The sequence below is a fragment of the Pseudophryne corroboree genome, chromosome 11 (assembly GCF_028390025.1).
Source record: "Pseudophryne corroboree isolate aPseCor3 chromosome 11, aPseCor3.hap2, whole genome shotgun sequence".
Lineage (NCBI taxonomy): Eukaryota > Metazoa > Chordata > Amphibia > Anura > Myobatrachidae > Pseudophryne > Pseudophryne corroboree.
In genome coordinates, this window is record NC_086454.1 from 16,485,213 (window position 1) to 16,506,959 (window position 21,747).

The 21,747-nt window shown below is 47.7% G+C and overlaps 1 protein-coding gene across 1 annotated transcript; it reads right to left on the bottom strand.

Moving 5' to 3' along the window:
- Positions 1-6,087: 6,087 nt before the first annotated feature.
- LOC134969859 (embryonic protein UVS.2-like) lies at positions 6,088-17,842 on the bottom strand. The gene is made up of 11 exons (XM_063946058.1): positions 17,779-17,842; positions 17,560-17,694; positions 16,950-17,067; positions 14,053-14,231; positions 12,607-12,688; positions 9,777-9,904; positions 9,440-9,555; positions 8,107-8,335; positions 7,698-7,816; positions 7,395-7,617; positions 6,088-6,301 (listed from the first exon to the last, which is right to left on the bottom strand). Exons 2-11 carry the CDS (start codon positions 17,687-17,689, stop codon positions 6,294-6,296), a joined length of 1,332 nt encoding a protein of 443 aa, XP_063802128.1. The 5' UTR covers positions 17,690-17,694; positions 17,779-17,842; the 3' UTR covers positions 6,088-6,293.
- Positions 17,843-21,747: the final 3,905 nt, after the last annotated feature.

Consider the following 21,747-nt stretch of genomic DNA (forward strand, 5'->3'; position numbering starts at 1 on the left):
TTCATCTATTGTTCCCAGCTGCAATACAATACAGAGAGAACAATAGAGCAGGGGATTTTGAGGGACATTTACTAAGCCGTGATAAGAGCAGAGAAGTGAGCCAGTGGAGAAGTTGCCCATGGCAACCAATCAGCACTGACGTAACATCTATAATTTGCATACTATAAAATGATACAGAGCTGCTGATTGGTTGACGGGGACACTTCTCCACTGGCTCACTTCTCTGCTCTTATCACTGCTTAGTAAATATCCCCCTAAGTCATTACAGCAGGGGATTAAGGGGGTCATTCCGAGTTGTTCGCTCGCAAGTGGATTTTAGCAGATTTGCTCATGCTAAGCCGCCGCCTACTGGGAGTGAATCTTAGCATCTTAAAATTGCGAACGATGTATTCGCAATATTGCGATTACACACCTCGTAGCAGTTTCTGAGTAGCTCCAGACTTACTCGGCATCTGCGATCAGTTCAGTGCTTGTCGTTCCTGGTTTGACGTCACAAACACTCCCAGCGTTCGCCCAGACACTCCCCCATTTCTCCAGCCACTCCTGCGTTTTTTCCGGAAACGGTAGCGTTTTTTCCCACACGCCCATAAAACGGCCAGTTTCCGCCCAGTAACACCCATTTCCTGTCAATCACATTACGATCGCCAGAACGAAGAAAAAGCCGTGAGTAAAAATCCTAACTGCATAGCAAATTTACTTGGCGCAGTCGCAGTGCGGACATTGCGCATGCGCATTAAGCGGAAAATCGCTGCGATGCGAAGATTTTAACCGAGTGAACAACTCGGAATGACCCCCTAAGTCCGACAGCACTGGCTCACTTAATCTTATTAAAGGGATATATGAGCAGGGCTCCATCTGTAAATGGTTAGACTTCAATGGGCCATTTACAATTATGCACGGTTCTAGTACAAAATATAGTCAACTGCAGTGTTTGATTATTGGCTAATTTTTCTGCATGATATAAAGCGACAATTATTTATAAAAAAAAGCGGAACCAGGACGGTTTTGCAACTCCAAATCCCGCTGCAAGAATCGCCGAAAAAATATTTGGTGATTTTGACAAATCTCAGTTCATTATATTTCACCCAAGTTTGCAACGGCATATTCCAGAGAACAAAACAAGTCTGCAATTTGATGTACGCGAGTGCGGCCAACTGGGACAAAGCCAAGGCGTTGTTCAGTGCGCTACGTAGGTGAGGCCCTCTGAGTTTATTCCACATAAATCCAGGACTAAAGCTGCCTCACAGCAGGAAGAACAAACAGACAGCCTTGTTCTCTATTATTGGCCTGTCCTGACAATGAAGCACGTTCAGTCATCCTGAAGTAGCAATGAAACGAGTTTTATAGACATTTATCTGTCTCCTACACATGTACCGCACAAAAACTGCAGCCTATTGAAAACCTAATTAATTAACTAAACTCCAGGGACAATAGCCTGCGCCGCACAGACATAATACTGGCATGTATCGCCAGTCTCTGAGTAACCGAGTGGTAAAATACAACAGGAAGACAATAGGAGGACAAATAACAGAGACAGCGAGGGGGCTGAGGCCTAGTAAAACACTCTAAAGCCTGTTGCCAGGGAAACCGTGTCTTCATTTACAGGGGTAAATTGAAATTGTGTGGAGAACACCATATGTGTCATTCAGCAGATGGATGTTTGCTGTATAACTCATTTATCTGACATGGCAGACTAGAGGAATGTATAATGTCAGATCTGGCACCATCTGCGCCTGAGGAGGAGGAAATAAAAACACTGGAATTTTTCATAACCAGTGATGTCCCATTAGCTGTAATTGATTGCTGGGTAATTAGCGGCTTTTATGGTTTCCTAGGGGGTCTATTTACTAAGTCTTGGAGAGAGATAAAGTGGCCAGAGATAAAGGTGGTCATTCCGAGTTGATCGCTAGCTGCACTCGTTCGCTGTGCAGGGATGAGGCTAAAAATCGGCACTTCTGCGTATGAGTATGCGGCGCAATGCGCACGCGCGACGTACTATTACAACGAACTATGTCGTTTCACACAAGGTCTAGCGAAGCTTTCAGTCGCACTGATGGCCGCAGAATGATTGACATGAAGACGGCGTTTCTGGGTGTCAACTGACCGTTTTCAGGGAGTGTTCGGAAAAACGCAGGCGTGCCAGGAAAAACGCAAGCGTGGCTGGGCGAACGCAGGGCGTGTTTGTGACGTCAGAACAGGAACTGAACAGTCTGAAGTGATCGCAAGCGCTGAGTAGGTTTTGAGCTACTCAGAAACTGCACAAAAAAAATTTGCCGCCGCTCTGCGATCCTTTCGTTCGGACTTCTGCTAAGCTAAAATACACTCCCAGTGGGAGGCGGCATAGAGTTTGCACGGCTGCTAAAAACTGCTAGCGAGCGAACAACTCGGAATTACCCCCAAAGTACCAACCAATCAGCTCTTAACTGTCATTTTCAAACACAGCCTGTAACATGACAGTTATAAGCTGATTGGTTGGTACTTTATCTCCGTCCACTTTTTCTCTCTTCAAGGCTTAGTAAATAGGCCCCCTAGTGTGGGTACAAGTTTTCTGATTCTTTAAGAGAATGATGTGTTCAGCGAGGGTCATGTTGCCTTACCAATAAAACACTTTTTTTTTTGCCACTCTCTATGGGATCTTACTGTTAAGACTGCTAGTTCCTGACCCGGTCCAGCGCTCAGTGTCCCGGATTCACCTTCCTGCCAGCCACCGGGACCCCAACGTTAGGAAGGAGGATGGTGCAACCAAGTTGGCACGGACGTATGGTAGGACTAGGGCCCCCTCTCATTTAATTGCACAGCAGTAATAGCATGCAGGAGGGCTGATGGAAGTAGCAGGAGGTCTAGCGGTAGTAGCGGGCAACAGGTAGTAGTAGTAGCAAGCGAGAGGGCTAGCAGACTGTAGTAGCGCCCCCCCCCCCCCCCCCCTTACTTCCACTGTCTGAGTGTCTGGGCCCGGGACTCTAGTACTTGCAGACCCCCCCTGATGGCGGCCCTGACTGTTGGTCTTGACAAAGGTCCCATTGAGGACTGAAAGGTCTACTGAGAATTATGTCCCGGGCGGATAGCTCGGCACCGCCGCAAATACAGTAGCATGGGACACAACCGGGTCTGGGCTTCGGACCTGAGGAAGATACTTGTTTATCCGAAACGCATTGCATGGAGACCATGAAAAGTACTTGAAGGAACCCATCACAAACAAAGGGTGAAAGGCAGATGGGGGCTGACCCTGTCCTTAAACTGTAATTTGTATTTTTAAAATGATGTGTATCACAAGTATTAAGCAACCACTACGTTTGCTTTTACATCTATGTGAATAAATTGTTTTCATTTGTGTGTACCCTCCCTGTTGTACTCATGGTCTATACCCTATCCCGCTTGGTAAACAGCAAATAAGGTCTTTTTCTTCAACAAGGGTTGATGAATAACATCTTCCTGAATATTCAGCGCCAACTCTAGTCTAACCCACATCTTATTTCTTTGTCTTGGAAGTGGGTGTTACCTTCTTTTTTGTGGCTAAGGAGGGCTGCGAAATCACATTGCCCCGATGTTTTTGCTTCCACCTTCTCTGAGAGTGTGCCCCTGTTTTTGGGGGATACCTGCAAATATTAAGTGTCCTGAAGATGTTACAAGAAGAGACCACAGCAGATAGCTCAGACAGCTCCTATCGGAGCCCTTTTCCCGGCCACTCAGAAATGACACATCCTGGCGAATAAGGATTCCATATTGCCAAAAATTGCAGCGATGAAGAATCCTTATCCCCTATCAGGGGCAGACTGCGAATGATAACGGATATACCCTATAGAATGATGTCCTATTGGCCACATCAGCCCCCCATGGACCCATGAATTGCAGCATTATACTCCCAATTCTGCCCATTTTCACTAAGCCTTTCTCGGGGCCCAGTGGGCTACCCGAACATTGCCCAGACATTTTGGGAGAGTAAGGAAAAGCCAGATCTGCGTTCATCTCTGCACGTGATGGGGGCCGCCCAGGGGCGGATCCAGAAGAAAATGATAGGGGGGGCACCATGGAAGGGGCAAGTACATTTGCGTGCCGCTTCGGTGCATGTGAGGTGGCGCTTCTTATACAATGCCCACAGTTGTAGCGCTCATTATGCAATGTCCACTGTACTGGTAGTGCCCCTTATATAGACCCCATTGTAGTGGTGCCCCTTATGCAATGCCCGTATTGCCCCCAGTAGTAATGTTGCCTGTAGTAATGCCCCCAGTCATTTAGCGCCCTAGTAGTTATGCCCCCAGTGGTAATGCCCCTGCAGTTATGACCCCAGTAGTTTACCCCCCCCCCTTTAGTTTAGCCTCCCAGTGGTAATGCCCCCAGTAGTTTGCCTGCTTGTAGTTTAGCCACCAGTAGTTTAGCCCCTGTAGTTTGCCCCATTGTAGTTTAGCCCCTGTAGTTATGCCCCCCTTGTAGTTTAGCCCCCAGTAGTAATGCCCCCAGTAGTTTGGCCCCTGTAGTTATCCCCCAGTAGTTTGGCCCCTGTAGTAATGCCCCCAGAAGTTTGGCCCCCCTGTAGTTTAGCCCCCAAGTAGTAATGCCCTCCTGTAGTTATACCCCCAGTAGTTAGCCCCTTTGTAGTTGGCCCCCAGTAATAATGTCCCCCAGTAGTTTGCCCCCAGTAGATGCCCCCCAGTAATAATGTCCCCCAGTAGTTTGCCCCCAGTAGATGCCCCCCAGTAATAATGTCCCCCAGTAGTTTGCCCCCAGTAGATGCCCCCAGTAATAATGTCCTCCAGTAGTTTTCCCCCAGTAGTAATGCCCCCTAGGAGTTTTCCCCCAGTAATAATGCCCCCAGTAGATGGCCCGCAGTAAAAATGTCCCCCAGTAGCTGCCCCCAGTAGTAATGCCCCCAATAGATGACCCCCCAATAGTAATGCCCCCAGTAATAATGCCCCCAGTAGTTTGCCCCCAGTAGTAATGCCCCTTGTTGATGCCCCCAGTAGTAATGCCCCCAGTAGATGCTCCCCCAGTAATAATGCCCCCCCACCCAGTAGTAATGTCCCTTGTTGATGCCCCCCAGTAGTAATGTCCCCCTCATAGTTTGCCCCCAGTAGATGCCCCCGCTGCACTGAGGAAGAGAAAACAGAACATACTTACCAAGCCCCGTTCCCGCTTCCAGGCCGCTGCAGTCCTCCTCCTGGCATCCTCTCCTCAGCACTATGAGAGAGACTTCATGACTGACGTTTCTCCCATAGCGCACGCCGAACAGTGACAGCGCCGGAGGCAGGAGCTCAATACTGAGCTCCTGCCTCCGGCTGCCGCTGTGCAGGGAGACGCGCGCCCGCTGGTAACACAATCTCAGCGGGCGCCCGTCATCTCCCTGTGCGGCGCCGGGGGGGGGGGGGGAACGGAGGGACGGGGGACGGATGGAGGGACTGGGGATGAAGGCCACAAACGACAGGGGGGCACGGGCCCGAGTGCCCCCGCCCTGGATCCGCCACTGGGGCCGCCCAGCACAGGGCTAGGCTGCCCAGCGTGTGAAGTCGCTTCCCGATGTGTCCGCAATCTAATTGCGTACGCATCGGATCTAAGGTTGACCCTTGGCAGCGCAGTCTGACTGTGCTGTCAGGCGGTCAGTAGACATTTTTTTTTTTTTGCAGCTTCTGCGTGTAATATCATGCAGCCACCCCAAAAACGGTCCCGTCCCTCCCACGTTCGCCCCAACCTAATGCTGCATCGTCACCCCGAAAAACGCCCGCCGTTGTCAATCAAATTGCGGTCGCACCCATGGGGGATACCACCGCAATATGTGTATCTGCGCAGCCGCTCTGTGTCTGCTGCACATGCGCAGTTTTGCCGGCAAACTGCGCTGCGGCCCGCATCAGCAGCCAGGGCTGAATGACCCACAGGTTCTGGATTGGATATCTCTTGTAAATGACACTAACCCTGAACCTGGATCTGTGGTTTCATACATCCCGGCGATAAGCGACAGTAATAAATTATTATTATTATTAGGACAAATAATTGATAAATATGTCCCTCTGTAACATATCTTACACCATCCGCTGCACAGTCTGAGTCTGACCCTCCGCATGTTTAGTCCTGCAAGGTTTACAATAGTGTTTTATTTATTCCCTGTGTATTACTCATTAATCATGTACAGGTACATTGCAAATTAGTTACAATCACTTTATAAAGCTTTCTACGCATGAAACGGGATATCATTGCTGATCTGTAAATTCAGGAGAATATCCGTCTGTATCAGATTGTATTTGGATAATATTGCACCACGCCAGGATAAGACTGGAGAGAACGCGTCTTCTCTTCCTTTGGGTTTATTGCACTGTAAAATAATAAATCATATAATGAGTAATAGACCACAGCACAATCAGGTGGAGGCAATATTACGGACAGACAGAACATCGGCACACAGAACCACTGCTCCCTGGGGGTAATTCAGACCTGATCGCAGCAGCAAATTTGTTAGCAGTTGGGCAAAACCATGTGCACTGCAGGGGGGGCAGATGTAACATGTGCAGAGAGAGTTAGATTTGGGTGGGTGATATTGTTTCTGTGCAGGGTAAATACTGGCTGCTTTATTTCTACACTGCAATTTAGATTTCAGTTTGAACAGACCCCACCCAAATCTAACTCTCTCTGCACATGTTACATCTGCCCCACCTGCACTGCACATGGTTTTGCCCAACTGCTAACAAATTTGCTGGTGCGATCAACTCTGAATTACCCACCCTGGATCCTGCATCACACGGGAAATCTCAGGACTCTAGCGGGGTCATTCCGAGTTGATCGCTCGCTAGCAACTTTTTGCAGCGCTGCGATCAGGTCAAAACACGGCAAAACTGAGCATGCGTATGCAACGCAATGCGCAGGCGCGTCCTACAGGTACAAAGCGGATCGTTGCTGAGCGATGGATTTAACGAAGAATCCATTCGCACAGCCGATCGCAAGGAGATTGACAGGAAGAAGGCGTTTCTGGGTGTCAACTGACCGGTTTCAGGGAGTGGTTGGAAAAACGCAGGCGTGTCCAAGCGTTTGCAGGGCGGGTGTCTGACATCAATTCCGGGGAAGAACAGGCTGAAGTGATCGCAGCGGCTGAGTAAGTTCAGACCTACTCAGAAACTGCACAAACTGTTTTTGTACTGCTCGGCTGCACAGGCGTTCGCACACTTGCAAAGCTAAAATACACTCCCCTGTGGGCGGCGACTATGCGTTTGCACAGCTGCAAAAAGTTGCTAGCGAGCGATCAACTCGGAATGACCCCCTAGAACCCGTACAGACGAATGTAAACCCTGTTCTTTACCTCATTTCTATTCTAATGAATTACTTTAGCTTTGTCCTGTTGGCCATAACGTACATTTACCATACAGAGATATTCCGCGCTAAACCTTGAGCGATAAACAAACATGGCTGCTTACCGAAATAGTAGAAAGCGGAGTAACCGGCTTTGTTGAACCAGCTGTCGCTGTGGAACTGCAACAGGAGAGCGTTTCCGGAGGAGGTGATGGTCGGTATGTGGACGCTGCAGCAGTATTTGCCCAACAGCGGTGAATCCATTCTACCCCCATCATTAATTATAAGGTAATCGTAGAGACAAGAGCTGGAAAACTCCAGATCGAAGGTTGTGAAGTTCAGGACAATCTGAAGAAGAAATTGGGGGCAGTTATAGCTCCAGCAGTGCGTACCCTAGGCCGGTGCATAGCAAACACAGACTACCTTACCCGATATCCCACAGGAGCCCATATGATGGAAATGCAATCTGACAAGTTTGGGTACAGATCCGGGTAACCAGGAGAAGTGGCTGTGCCATTGTTACTTGTGTACATTCCACCGCAGTCCACTAGAGAAAACACAGAGAGAGACCCCAGTGATTACCTGCCTGCAGCTGTACCCGTATCTCTGCACCGCTACCTGTTTGCAGCAGACGATCACCGGCTGGTGAACTGTACAGAACCCCACTACGATGAAGCTTCGCTCCATGAGAACCAGTGTGTATACAACAGTGAGTACGGCTGTACCTTCCTGTCTTCACATCTGCATTTTTTTTTTATCTCTAGTGCTTCAGAGAACTTTTTGCAAACTAATGCGGGGTCCGTAATGTTATCTAGTAATGAGCAAGGTGCTTCGTACCTAAACCGTAGGAGGCCTTTACGTTAGCCGCGGATGTAAGCGTCTTATCACCAACAAGTTCTAGCAGCATGGTGCCTCCTGAGGCTACCAGAAGAGGGAGCTCTTGACTTCCACACACTCTGTCTAACAGCAAAGGGGACTTTTTGCTTGGCCCATCATATACTGTAATGTAATTAGAAGTACATCCAGCAGAAGGTGAAACATCAAATATATCAAACTGCAGGACTGCCTGTAAAACATGAAATATAATTTCAGATACTTAAATGTTGCAAATGTCATCATATGTAATGCTTTATAGCTCAGCAGTAAGTTTCAAATATATAGTGCCATACGGAGAAGGGAAATGTAGCACCTTGTGTTGCCAGTTGTGTCTGTAAATTCTTGTGTTGTGAATGATGCAATGAGCTCATTGGCTACAGGCTGTGCAAGGTGGTGGTCACGCCAGGTGAATGTTCAGTTACCCACATTGGGTATAGGTCAGCCTAGCGCTCTGACTGGGGACATGCTGCTCCAATAGAGAGAACGGTTACCGGACGGATACTGCACATACTCCCCTGTGTGTGACCCTGGATGGGTGTGTATGTGTGTGTGTGTCTCTGTCCATGTGTGACCTTGTGCGATGGCCGGCAATATCGATTAGTACATCTAGCCCTTTATTACATAGTAGAACCCCTTTATCACTCTCTCTCTTTCTCTTTCTCTCCCCCACTCTCTCTTACTTTCACGTATTATGACACAATGCTCTTTATGTAACACCATATGTCGCCCCCACCCCCGTCTTTAGTACCCCGGTCCTTCCAAAACTTAATCCAGCTGCTGTAATCCACAGATTAGCTAAAGATTAATCTAGTCCTGTGAACATTCTAATGCTCTGATTGGCTACAGGTTGATATAGTCACAGTCCTATGGACTACTTACTGTTCCTGATTGGCTACATGTTAGTCTAGTCCAGGGGACGCTGTTGCTTTGATTGGCTGTAGATTAGTCTATTCCTGTTAGAATTCTAATGTCCTGATTGGCTACAAGCTGATCTAGTCCTGTGAACATTCTATTGCTTCAGATTGTTGCAGGATGGTCAGTTCTGTGGCCAAGTTGATGCACTGATTGATTACAGGTCGGTTCTAAGAAGGTGCTCACACAATTGCAACTCAAGTGGAACCAGCAAAAAAGCATCTTATGTATTTAAAGGGAATAATTTATTTGCGCTACATAGCTCTCCATCCGTGTTAGCTAATGTATTCCTGGATTATCATGCGATGTGCAGCCAGCCAGGACACTCTTGCCTAATCCCACAGTAATTGTTTGTTTAGTTTTGTACCAGACCTGAAATTACCTTATTTCTGTTGACGCTGACAAGCCAGATGCAGTCTGTTTCTTCTGAATATGGCGAAATGGAGGACTGAACATCCAAAGTTCCCTGCAGCCCCGTCAACAGAAAACTGCACTTATCTGAAAGAAGAACATCTACTAATAAGAACATCTAATAATAAATGGCGCAGGAACAAGGGCGATCCCTGAAGGCAATTAATTATAAATGTAAAGATGATCAGTTGATGGGACACCTTAAGTCAGAGTTTTCCAACTCCTACATCCACTACTGCAGATTGTTTGCACATATATAATTTGGAATAGTCAGATTAGTTTAAACAAATGTGCCCTTGGTCACATACCGCAATTGTAGAGCGTCTTAATCTTAGAAACATCTAATGGGCTGAGTCCATATCTCTGGCCAATATCTACAGACTGGTCCGGTTTGGGTGTGAGGCTCGGTTGCCCAGATGTGTTGGAGTATGAGTACCTGCAACGATATAGGAGCTGCCGTCAGACGTCAATCACTGAAGCAAGTGTTCAAATATTCTTGTTTTCAAATTACCAAGATTTTAAATAAGAAGGAAAAAAATGAGTTGTGTTTGTGTTTAGCGTTCAGTAACATACGGTAAAATAGTTTTGCTTATGTTCAGTCTGGTGTTTCCCTACTTTGGTGCATCCACCCAAAGCTCCAAAGGTCCAGCACTGTGATCCTCTCTTCTTCTGGACATACTGTACCATTGTGTTGGGAATATGGACTTTCCATCCTCTCTATTTCTAGGCATGCTGTGGTGTTGTCAGTGTGGAGTTTCCATCCTCTCTATTTCTAGGCATGCCATGGTGTTGTCAGTGTGGAGTTTCCACCCTTTTACCTTTTAGGCATGCCTTGGTGTTGTTGGTCTGGAGTTTCCACCCTTTCTCCTTTTAGGCATGTCTTGGTGTTGTTGGTTTGGACTTTCCACCCTTTCTCTTTCTAGGCATACCTTGGTGTTGTTGGTTTGGAGTTCCCATCCTCTCTCCTAGCCATGCCCTGGTGTTGTCAGTGTGAAGTTTCCATCCTCTCTCCATCTAGACATGCCCTGGTGTTGTCAGTGTGAAGTTCCCATCCTCCCTCCATCTAGGCATGCCCTGGTGTTGTCAGTGTGGAGTTTCCATCCTCTTTCCTTCTTGGCATGCCGTGGTGTTGCTGGGTTGGAGTTCCCATCCTCTATCCATCTAGGCATGCCATGGTGTTGTTGGTGTGGAGTTCCGATCCTCTATCCATCTAGGCATGCCCTGGTGTTGTCAGTGTGAAGTTCCCATCCTCTATCCATCTAGGCATGCCCTGGTGTTGTCAGTGTGAAGTTCCCATTCTCTCTCCATCTAGGCATGCCGTGGTGTTGTTGGTTTGGAGTTCCCATTCTCTGCCTATCTGAATTGCGAGAGGAATACTGGGATATTTGAGTATGTAGAGGACCAGCCAGGTTGTGGAAATGTCAATCAGAAGGTCAGTAGAACTCCTTATTTTGTCTTATAATTAAGCTTCACTGTGGAATGACCCAACCTTCATCAGATGAAGTGGTAGGTTATCACACCGTGAAACGCTTCAGTTCTGCTAATTTGGAACTACTAATGGGCCAATCTCTACAACATCCCCAGTTTACTTGGTATCCGGTCTTCAGGTGGACAGCACTTAGGTCGACTACTATTGGTTGACATGCAATAGGTCGACATGGTCACTAGGTTGACATGGCAAAGGTCGACACATGAAAAGGTCAACATGAGTTTTTCACATTTGTTTTTTTTCTTCTTCATTTTTTAACTTTTTCATACTTTACTATGTGGACTGCGATTGGGAATAGTAACCTTGCCGGAAGCATGGCGTGCTTCAGATACGGTGCACTAATTGGGGTTCCCGGTCACTTTACGAAGAAAATTACATCAAAAAAATATAACAAACTCACGTCTACCATTTCCGTGTCGACCTAATGATCGTGTCGACCTATTTCAGGTGTTGACCTAGTCACTGTCAACCAATAGTGGTCGACCCAATGACTGTCGACCTAGTTATTGTCGAGTCAATGATCCACACCTGTTTACTTATAATACTGAAGATTATTATTAACATTTTGGAGCGGTATTCTTATTAATACCCCTTTCTCACATACATCCCGGGAAATTACCGGGTCTATCAAGCCTGCAAATTCCCGGTTCTCAGCCTTACCCTGGTAAAGAGTAGCGTCGTAGACACGGACTCCATCCCGGATAGTTGCCTTTCACACTTACCAAAACCCAGGTCGATGCGCGTTCAAGTGCAAAAACCTGGATTTTAGATGTATGTGTGAAAGGGGTATTAATGGCAGGTGTAGCGGGTATCTAGGGGCAGGAGGGGTAAATTTGAGCATGCCTGGTCCAGAGTGCGCACAGTACAAAACTTTGCAAGATGAGTGCCGCAAACAGCTAAATTCGCATAAGGCTCTCAGGGGTCTATTTACTAAGCCTTGGAAGGAGATAAAGTCGCTGGAGGTAAAGTACCAGCCAATCAGCTCCTAACTGACATTTTTCAAACACAGCCTGTGGCATAGCAGTTAGGAACCGATTAGCTGGGACTTTGGGGGTCATTCTGAGTTGATCGTAGCTGTGCTAAATTTAGCACAGCTACGATCATCTTCCCTGACATGCGGGGGGACGCCCAGCACAGGGCTAGTCCGCCCCGCATGTCAGTGCCCCCTCCTGCACAAATACAAAAGCATCGCACAGCGGCGATGCCTTTGTATTTGAGGAGTAACTCCCGGCCAGCGCAGCTACTGCGGCCGGCCGGGAGTTAACTGTCGCAGCCGCTGGTCAACGGTCCGGCCACGCCCTCATTGGCCGGACCGCTCCCCCTAAAGGGCGGCTTAACGCTGCCGCTCAGCCCCCTCCCGCCCAGCGACCGCCTCTGTTTCAGAGGCGATCGCTAGGCAACGAAAGCTGTTATGCGCCGGCGCACTGCGGCGCCGGCAAATGCGCAGTTTCCGACCCAATCGCTGCGCTGCGACAAACTGCAGTGAGTGATCTGGTCGGAATGACCCCCTTTATCTCCAGCGACTTTATCTCCATCCAGGGCTTAGTAAATAGATCTCTTAGTTCTGTTCTTGCACAATTAACTGTGATACAGTGAAACATTGCTCAGGTGTGTGAGTATCCTCTACAGGCCCCAGTGACCCCTCTCACCTTCCATAGTGCATTACTGAGGCGTAGTCGTACGGCAGATCCATGTTGTTTGTGTTAGCTAACTCAAATTCACCCCAATCACCTGCATGTAAAAACATCATTTGTTTTAAATGAATGTAACTATAAAACACATGTATATATAACATTTTATTACAGATGTCAAGTCCTTATATTGGCGTATTATTTTATTATCATTTCACCAGCCTTAATTATCTTTATAGTAATAATGACTCTCTATAAAGGCAGCCCCAGCGTCAGATGATTTTATCTCATTGGCAAAACCAGCTTTGAGAAGGACCCTGGAAAGGTAAAGCAAAGTACAATGGGGGTCATTCCGACCTTATCGCACGCTAGGTTTTTTCGCTGCGGTGCGATCAGGTCAAAATTCTGCAAAACTGCGCATGCATATGCACCGCAGTGCGCAGGCACGTCGTACGGGTACAAAGCGGATCGTTGATGAGCGATGGATTTAAAGAAGATTCCTTTTCGCATAGATGAACGCAAGGAGATTGACGGGAAGAGGGCGTTTTTTGGGTGGCAACTGACCTTTTTCTGGGAGTGGTTGGGAAAATGCAGGCGTGTCCAAGCGTTTGCAGGGCGGGTGTCTGACGTCAATTCTGGACACGAACAGGCTGAAGTGATCGCAGCGGCTGAGTAAGTTCAGAGCTACTGAGAAACTGCACAAAACTTTTTTGTACGGCTCGGCTGCAAAAGTGTTCGCACACTTGCAAAGCGAAAATACACTCCCCCATAGGTGACGACTATCTGATTGCAGCGCTGCAAAAAGTAGCTAGCGAGCGATCAACTCGGAATGACCCCCAGTGTTCCCTCTTTACACTGCTCCCCACCCCCACCCCTCCCAATTTATTACACCGCCCTTGCTTACCTTAAGTTACAGTATAAAAAATAAAATTACAAAAAATATATTTTAAAATACAAAAAAATATTATTGAATAAAATGAATCAACATACATGCCAGATTTATTAACGGTCAGCTCTAAATGACATACTTTAGCCTATCAATAAACTCTCGGGACTGTAATGAAAATTAAATGCACGTGTGTTTACAAATAATACGGTAAATTAAGTATAGTACATTTGAAGTAAAGTCCGAAAGTCCTACAGTCTCGTTTCGTTATCAATTAAAATTGATATTCATTATGACAGAGAAATATAAATAAACATATTAGGTTTAGTGAAAGACTTTTGCATGCTAGTATGCACAAGAGCATAATACAATGTACTAACTGCATTATATGGCACCATCTATAAATCCACCATTGATGTAATGTCAGACTTACATCTCCTACATGTCACAGATGTTCTCAGTTTAAGTGGGCGGGGATATTAAATACTCGCAGCCAATCACATCAATGAAACACAGCAGGAGAATGCAGGTAAAATGAAGAAGAGCTGGTAAATCAAGCATTAATTTATTGTCTGTACCTTCGGCAATGTTTTGCCACATGACGTCGACGTGCTCATCTCGGTCACTGCGGCTCTGTTCGTGGTAAAACCCCAGAGCGTGCTGGATCTCGTGCTGTATGATTCCGCGCGCCAGGCAGCCTGTGTTCATCAGTGATAGCTCCTGAGCACCCCCAATTTTCCCAATAGAAGACCAGCACCTGGGGACAGAAATAGTAACGAGGATCATTTACAAAATATGAGAGAGCCATACATGCTACTATCTGCGTCTATTAGGGGAGGTCTGTGATACCCCCGAACTGCGCACATGGAAGAAGATGTGGATATTTGCTGGGGATCCAGTCTGAAGATCGACATTGTCTAGGTCGACAATGTTTAGGTCGATCACTATAGGTCGACAGTCACTAGGTCGACAGGGTTGGAAGGTCGACAGGGTTTCTAGGTCGACGTGTGCTAGGTCGACAGGTCAAAAGGTCGACATGAGTTTTTCCCATTTTTTCCTTTTTTTGAACTTTTTCATACTTAACGATCCACGTGGACTACGATTGGAACGGTAATCTGTGCCGAGCGCAGCGTGGCGAGCGAAGCGAGCCATGCAAGGGGACGCTGTGCACTAATTGGGGTTCCCGGTCACTCTACGAAGAGAACGACACCCCCAAAAAACAACAACCTCATGTCGACCTTTTGACCTGTCGACCTAGCACATGTCGACCTATAAACCCTGTTGACCTAGTGACTGTCGACCTATAGTGGTCGACCTAAACATTGTCGACCTAGACACTGTAGATCTAATGATCCACACTCAGTTGCCGGTATGCAGAGATGCACGCTTGGTTTCACAGCCATCATCATTATCCATCTTTATTTGAGTAAAGAAATGACATGTTTCAGCATATATCCTATCTACTGCCATTGTTTTATTACAGGTTAATCCGTATATATGGATTTTGGGACTGATGCAGTGTGAGCGCTATACAGATGGAGCCATGCTCATCTAGAATTCTCTGCTGCACCTAGGCCGATGTAGTTTCACACAAGTTCTAGCGAAGCTTTTCAGTCGCACTGCTGGCCGCAGAGTGATTGACAGGAAGTGGGCGTTTCTGGGTGTCAACTGACCGTTTTCAGGGGAGTGTTCGGAAAAACGCAGGCGTGCCAGGAAAAACGCAGGCGTGGCTGGGCGAACGCAAGGCATGTTCGTGACATCAAAACAGGAACTGAACAGTCTGAAGTGATCGCAAGCGCTGAGTAGGTCTGAAGCTACTCTGAAACTGCACAAAATAATTTTGTAGCCGCTCTACGATCCTTTCGTTCGCACTTCTGCTAAGCTAAAATACACTCCCAGAGGGCGGTGGCATAGCGTTTGCATGGCTGCTAAAAACTGCTAGCGAGCGATCAATGCGGAATGACCACCTAAGTCATTACAGCAGGGAATTAAGTCTGACTGCCCTAGCTCATTTAATCCTATTAAAGGCCAAGATGAGGAGGCTCCATATGTACTAACCTTTGGGGCATACTTTGAATATTTTCGCACTGCGCATCCTCGGAAAAAAACACAGTGATATATGCGGTTACAGATTGGGATACATTATAGAAACAACAAGCCGTACAGCCGGAGAGGTGAAACGGCGCTGCCAGACAGGGCATTCAGTCGTTTCTCCTACGCCGAGGATGGGGCCAGTGCATATGCAGGTATTAGATATTAGTGACGGCATCTGCTCTCGTAAGCGCTGGCCCGGGCATGGTGCGGTCACACAGATGCGGCTGACTCTGAATACAGGTGGAATTTTGCATGAATATCTGATCGCTGGAAGATCCCCAGGCTCCAAAATAACACACGTAACACAGCGTGGTCAGCTTGATTGGTTGCTCATACAGTAAGGTGGCTGGTCCTTGGGGAGAGGCCACACAAAATTAAACAGAGCTGGCCCCATGCTGCTGCCCATACCAGGGATCAGGGTAGTGATGGCCATTGAACATAAATGGCTAACAACCATTGATGATTAGCCATTTATGGAGTCTACGGCCAATCCGCCCCTTGTTGGGACATACCACAACAAAGAGCTTTGTGTTGCCTGAGGTGCAGAAGAAAATCTATTTCCTGTGTGTCCCATCTTAAAGTTTGAAGCAGACAGATGTGTTTAATGTTGGTTGGGTGACTTATACCCCTTTCACACCAAGCTTCTAGGCCTGGCATGGTCGGAAAGGGTCTACAGTATCTGGGTTGGGTTACTTTGGAATCCAACCCTGGTCGCTACAACGGTCAAACTCATGATACTCCTGGGTATCCTGTGGGGCAGAATTAAATGGGTCTACCAGGCAATATCTCGGGTCCAGCCTGTGGTGTGAACAGGGCTTCAGCCACAGTGACACAGCTTGAAACCATGTTCAATAGCCCAGGTTGGACCTGGCATTTTGGTGTGAAAGGGGTATTACAAAGCCCATACAGGTTCATACTGGCCCACATGTGTGCAGGGGAAATCCCTGGTGGGCCCCATGAACTCTCCTCTAGAGGTCAATAACTTGGTCAAGCAGGATCATGGATTAACTAGGATGCCTGGTTTGTTTCTATGGAAACTACACCAAGATTAGCCCTCCGGCCAATCAAAGTGGGTGGTCCTGACACGCCCCTGTCCCCACCTTTATGAAGGAGCCCTGTTCATTGCATGCCCTCACTAATGGTTGGCCAAGTCTCTCTGTGGTGGTTGACCATACCCTCTGGTGGCTGGCCACACTCCTTAAGCTTGGGCCCCTACCACTGCATTCCCTGGTGGGTCCTTCATGCTCCAGGCCAACACTGAGACCGTCACTGGGTTACATGCATCCACTCCTCACCAAAGTGCCCCCGGAAGCTAGATATTTATTAACCACTGGTTTTAACCTCTTTACTCTCTGACCTCTAGGTTTGCAGTATAACATACCCACTTCCCGAGTGGATATTCAGATAGTCCTTCTCTGTGGATCTCTCCACGAGCTGGATGCAGGTCATTGTTGTGATGGTCTGCATGGCTTCAGTGATTATCGCTTTCTCTGGACCACCTGAGAGCAGAGAGAGAGACAATTTAGATTATTACAGTAATAATGAGACATTAAAGTCTTCTTAGACAGTCTACTATGGTGGAGGCAGCCGTCTCAATGTATTGCTCCTGTTACAGCTATCACTCCATTCTAGCGACCATCTGCCTTTACTGTGGGCAGGCGACAAGGGACTTTAAATGCATCTTAGTCAATAATTGAGAAAAATAAAACTGTTTTATAGTAGCGACTCATTTTTTTAAAGATATGGAGGGAAGAACAAACAAATATAAAACAATCACTAGATGTTGTTCTTGGTGTCATTTTCTAGCTCAGCGATAACGAATCATGTCGCCCTAAAAGCTGTCTTTAAATAGCCTACTTTGTCCGTGAATTCTGACAGTTGCACATGAATGTCCTGATTCCAGGCCAAGTTCCTGCCTGCAGTCTGTCACTCCTGAGGTTTCGGCCTTGGAGGCCCAGATTGCTGCCACCTGTTACGGCTTCCACACTCACTGTAGCTCGATGACAGCTTGTAAGGGACCTTTACTGTGCCGTCCTCAGATTTGGGCCAGAGGCAATTAGCGCACTGGGTAGCGCTGTAGGTTGTGTCCATGACAATATCCCCATGGTACAGCTTCACCATGGATCCTGAAAGGGGAATAGAGGAAGGTTGCAGAAAATGGTGCGTCATCCTCACAGCCTCATATGCTTGGAATATAGTAAGATTTTCACCTTTGTTGAACCTTAGGATACGGGAGAAGACGTCCTCGGTTTCGTCATCCTCAGGATTGTTTGGAGGTTCTGTAAATAATATGATTAGAGATAAGACATTGCATTTACCTGTCATCCTTAGGGTCTTAGTATGGCGGTGGACAGGGTTGCACTTCTGTTTGTCCACATATTTTGTGATTGCCACCATCACTGGTCTTGCCTATCACATTGACCATACATTATTTAGGAAGCTATGGCAGACATGTGAAGGTGCAGTTATACCCTGTCGCCAAAATTGGGGCCCTCTGCACCACCTTGCAGGGGTGGCTGCGCCTACTGGGACAGATCTGGGCCAGAGTACGTTGGTGCCACTCGTCCCCTCGCTCCTCTCACCATCCCTGAATGCAGATAAGGCTTTGAAGTTCAATTTTTACTTATTTTTACATATGCCTTCACAGCTCAGTCCGCAATCTGTCCACATGCTTCTATACAGTGAATGGCTGCAAGCACTCTGATTGGTGGATAGCTCCAGCCATCCACCAATCAGCATGCTGACAGCCATTCACTGTCTGGCTGCAGCCTGGGAGGCAGGTAGAGAATATTGTGCAGCATGTCCTACCTGCCTCCCAAGAAGCCAGCCCATACCCTACTGGAATGGCCGGGAGGCTCCCGAAAATCGGGTGGCGATCCCGCCCCCCCGGAAGAGTGGGCAAGCCGCCACCTGCCTGCAAATCCCCGCAGCGGCGCACAATCTCCCACAGGCAAGGGTAAAGGGGGGGTAGGTGATGCCTGTAATCAAAACATTGTGTAGTGAGGGCGGGTCTACGATGACACAATTTTGTGGATACGCCCCTGCACAGCCCATACTTAGCATCAGCCCCCGTGGACACGCCCCCAGTATCCTGCACCATATTCCCGGAGGGGGCAGCCAAAATATCACCAAGTATGCACCACCCAGAGAACCTATGCTTCCCAGCTCAGCCTGCCCGTGCTCATAGGCCCCTAGAATCAGTTGCCCAGTGTGATAGGGAGGGGGGGTGCTTTTTTCCCCCCTGGTATCCCCCCAGCACACTAAAAATTACCTGTAACAATACCTGAACCTATCTGGTAATAGAATTTCAGAGAAATTGGTCACATGTGTTTGCAAAGACATGTTTAGCTGCTGAGCCGCATCAAGGCTTCTCCGATATCAGCAGTCCTAACACTACATAATGGCAGTGCCCACATAGGGCCATGTGATTTGTCTACAGTAAGGCCTCATGATAAAGGCTCATACTAAAATGCATCCAGACAGAGAGCTAACTTACCCGGGAGCCACCCCCAGGATCTCCCATTAGCACTACAAGGAACAGCATGCCTTCCAAATGCTGCTCCCATTCAATGCCTTCTCACACATGCAGACAAACAATGGTAGTTGCTCAGTCATTCCTGGAGATAATTATATATCAGGTGCTGGAAGGGGGAGGGGTCACAGACAAACAGCAGACAGAGGGGGGTGCTTTCCCCCCAGCTCACTAAAAATTACCTGTAACAATACCTGAACCTATCTGGTAATTAGGTAAGCTGGCCCCTATGTCAGGATGCGTTTTAGTATGAGCCTTTATCATGAGGCCTTACTGTAGACAAATCACATTGCCCTCTGTGGGCACTGCCATTTTGTAGTGTTAGGACTGCTGATATCGGAGAAGCCTTGGCGCGGCTCAGCAGCTAAATATGTCTTTGCAAACGCATGTGACCAATTTCCCTGAAATTCTATTACCAGATAGGTTCCGGTATGGTTACAGGTAATTTGTAGTGTGCTGGGGGGATACTGGGTGGGGGTGGGGAGGGGGGAGAGGGGGAAACAACCCCCATCTCTGTCTGCTGTTTGTTTGAGACCCCTACCCTCTTCTAGCACCTGATATATAATTATCTCCAGGAATAATTGAGCAACTACCACTGTTTGTCTGTAGTTGGCAATTGTGCCATACGTTAAGATTGCCTTGTCTGTTATAGATTATGCTGGTTGTCAGAGGCCAAGCTTCCAGAAGTTTGGTAAATATATATAGAGTATATCCTCTTTTGCAAACCAAAATGAAGGGACCGCAGCAAATATCGCAGATCCCCCATCTTACAGGTCATCCTACATCATTTATGTATAAAGTACATACGCGCACGCAGGGGGGGTTTCCGAGTACCTGGAACCCCCCTCCTGCCCGCCGATCCATCGGCGTAGCTGACCGATGCTTTTTTTTTAATATACAGAGGAGCTGAGCACCTTTATCACGGCAGCTGCGGCGTCCTGAATCTACTGTAGTAGGAGCTGCGGCGCACAGCTCCTCTCTCAGGCAGCCGCAGCTCCATATGGGGAGACTGAGCTGTCCGGCTGAGGCGCGCGGACTTTGTCAGCAGGTTCTGTGAGTCTCGCATGCCGGAGGAAGGGGGAGAGGTGGCGGGTGCCGAGGTGAAGGGTGATGACAGGGGGCCGGGTGTCCTGATAGCTGCAGCTGTGTATCTGCATGGGGCAATTGTAGAGAGTCGAGAAGGAGGGTGTCTTTAACATACTGACTTAATATAAGACAAACTTTAAAACATATGCACACACAAATTATATATATATATATATATATATATCTGTTAGTGTGGTCTTATGTTTTAAAATAAGATTTTACTTACCGATAAATCTATTTCTCGTAGTCCGTAGTGGATGCTGGGGACTCCTTCAGGACCTTGGGGATTAGCGGCTCCGCAGGAGACAGGGCACAAAAATAAAGCTTTAGGATCAGGTGGTGTGCACTGGCTCCTCCCCCTATGACCCTCCTCCAAGCCTCAGTTAGGATACTGTGCCCGGACGAGCGTACACAATAAGGAAGGATTTTGAATCCCGGGTACGACTCATACCAGCCACACCAATCACACCGTACAACTTGTGATCTGAACCCAGTTAACAGTATGACAAACGTAGGAGCCTCTGAACAGACGGGTCACAACAATAACAACCCGATTTTTTTGTAACAATAACTATGTACAAGTATTGCAGACAATCCGCACTTGGGATGGGCGCCCAGCATCCACTACGGACTACGAGAAATAGATTTATCGGTAAGTAAAATCTTATTTTCTCTGACGTCCTAGTGGATGCTGGGGACTCCGTCAGGACCATGGGGATTATACCAAAGCTCCCAAACGGGCGGGAGAGTGCGGATGACTCTGCAGCACCGAATGAGAGAACTCCAGGTCCTCTTTAGCCAGGGTATCAAATTTGTAGAATTTTACAAACGTGTTCTCCCCCGACCACGTAGCTGCTCGGCAGAGTTGTAATGCCGAGACCCCTCGGGCAGCCGCCCAGGATGAGCCCACCTTCCTTGTGGAATGGGCCTTGACAGATTTAGGCTGTGGCAGGCCTGCCACAGAATGTGCAAGTTGAAATGTGCTACAAATCCAACGAGCAATCGTCTGCTTAGAAGCAAGAGCACCCAGTTTGTTGGGTGCATACAGGATAACAGCAAGTCAGTTTTCCTGACTCCAGCCGTCCTGGAAACCTATATTTTCAGGGCCCTGACAACATCTAGCAACTTGGAGTCCTCCAAGTCCCTAGTAGCCGCAGGTACCACAATAAGCTGGTTCAGGTGAAACGCTGACACCACCTTAGGGAGAAACTGGGGACGAGTCCGCAGCTCTGCCCTGTCTGAATGGACAATCAGATATGGCTTTTGTGAGACAAAGCCGCCAATTCTGACACTCGCCTGGCCGAGGCCAGGGCCAACAGCATGGTCACTTTTCATGTGAGATATTTCAAATCCACAGATTTGAGCGGTTTAAAATGTGATTTGAGGAATCCCAGAACTACGTTGAGATCCCACAGTGCCACTGGAGGCACAAAAAGGGGGTTGTATATGCAATACTCCCTTGACAAACTTCTGGACTTCAGGAACTGAAGCCAATTCTTTCTGGAAGAAAATTGACAGGGCCGAAATTTGAACCTTAATGGACCCCAATTTGAGGCCCATA

Bases quoted from the DNA above. Each gene is read 5' to 3' on its own strand.
- LOC134969859 (XM_063946058.1), bottom strand. From the start codon at position 17,689: ATGGTGAAGCTGTACCATGGGGATATTGTCATGGACACAACCTACAGC. The intron at 9,556-9,776 runs GTATGTGACCAA...TTCTTCTTTCAG, and splicing joins TAAGACGCTCTACAATTGCG to ATAAGTGCAGTTTTCTGTTG. The intron at 8,336-9,439 runs GTAATTTCAGGT...CATGTTTTACAG, and splicing joins TCAGCGTCAACAGAAATAAG to GCAGTCCTGCAGTTTGATAT.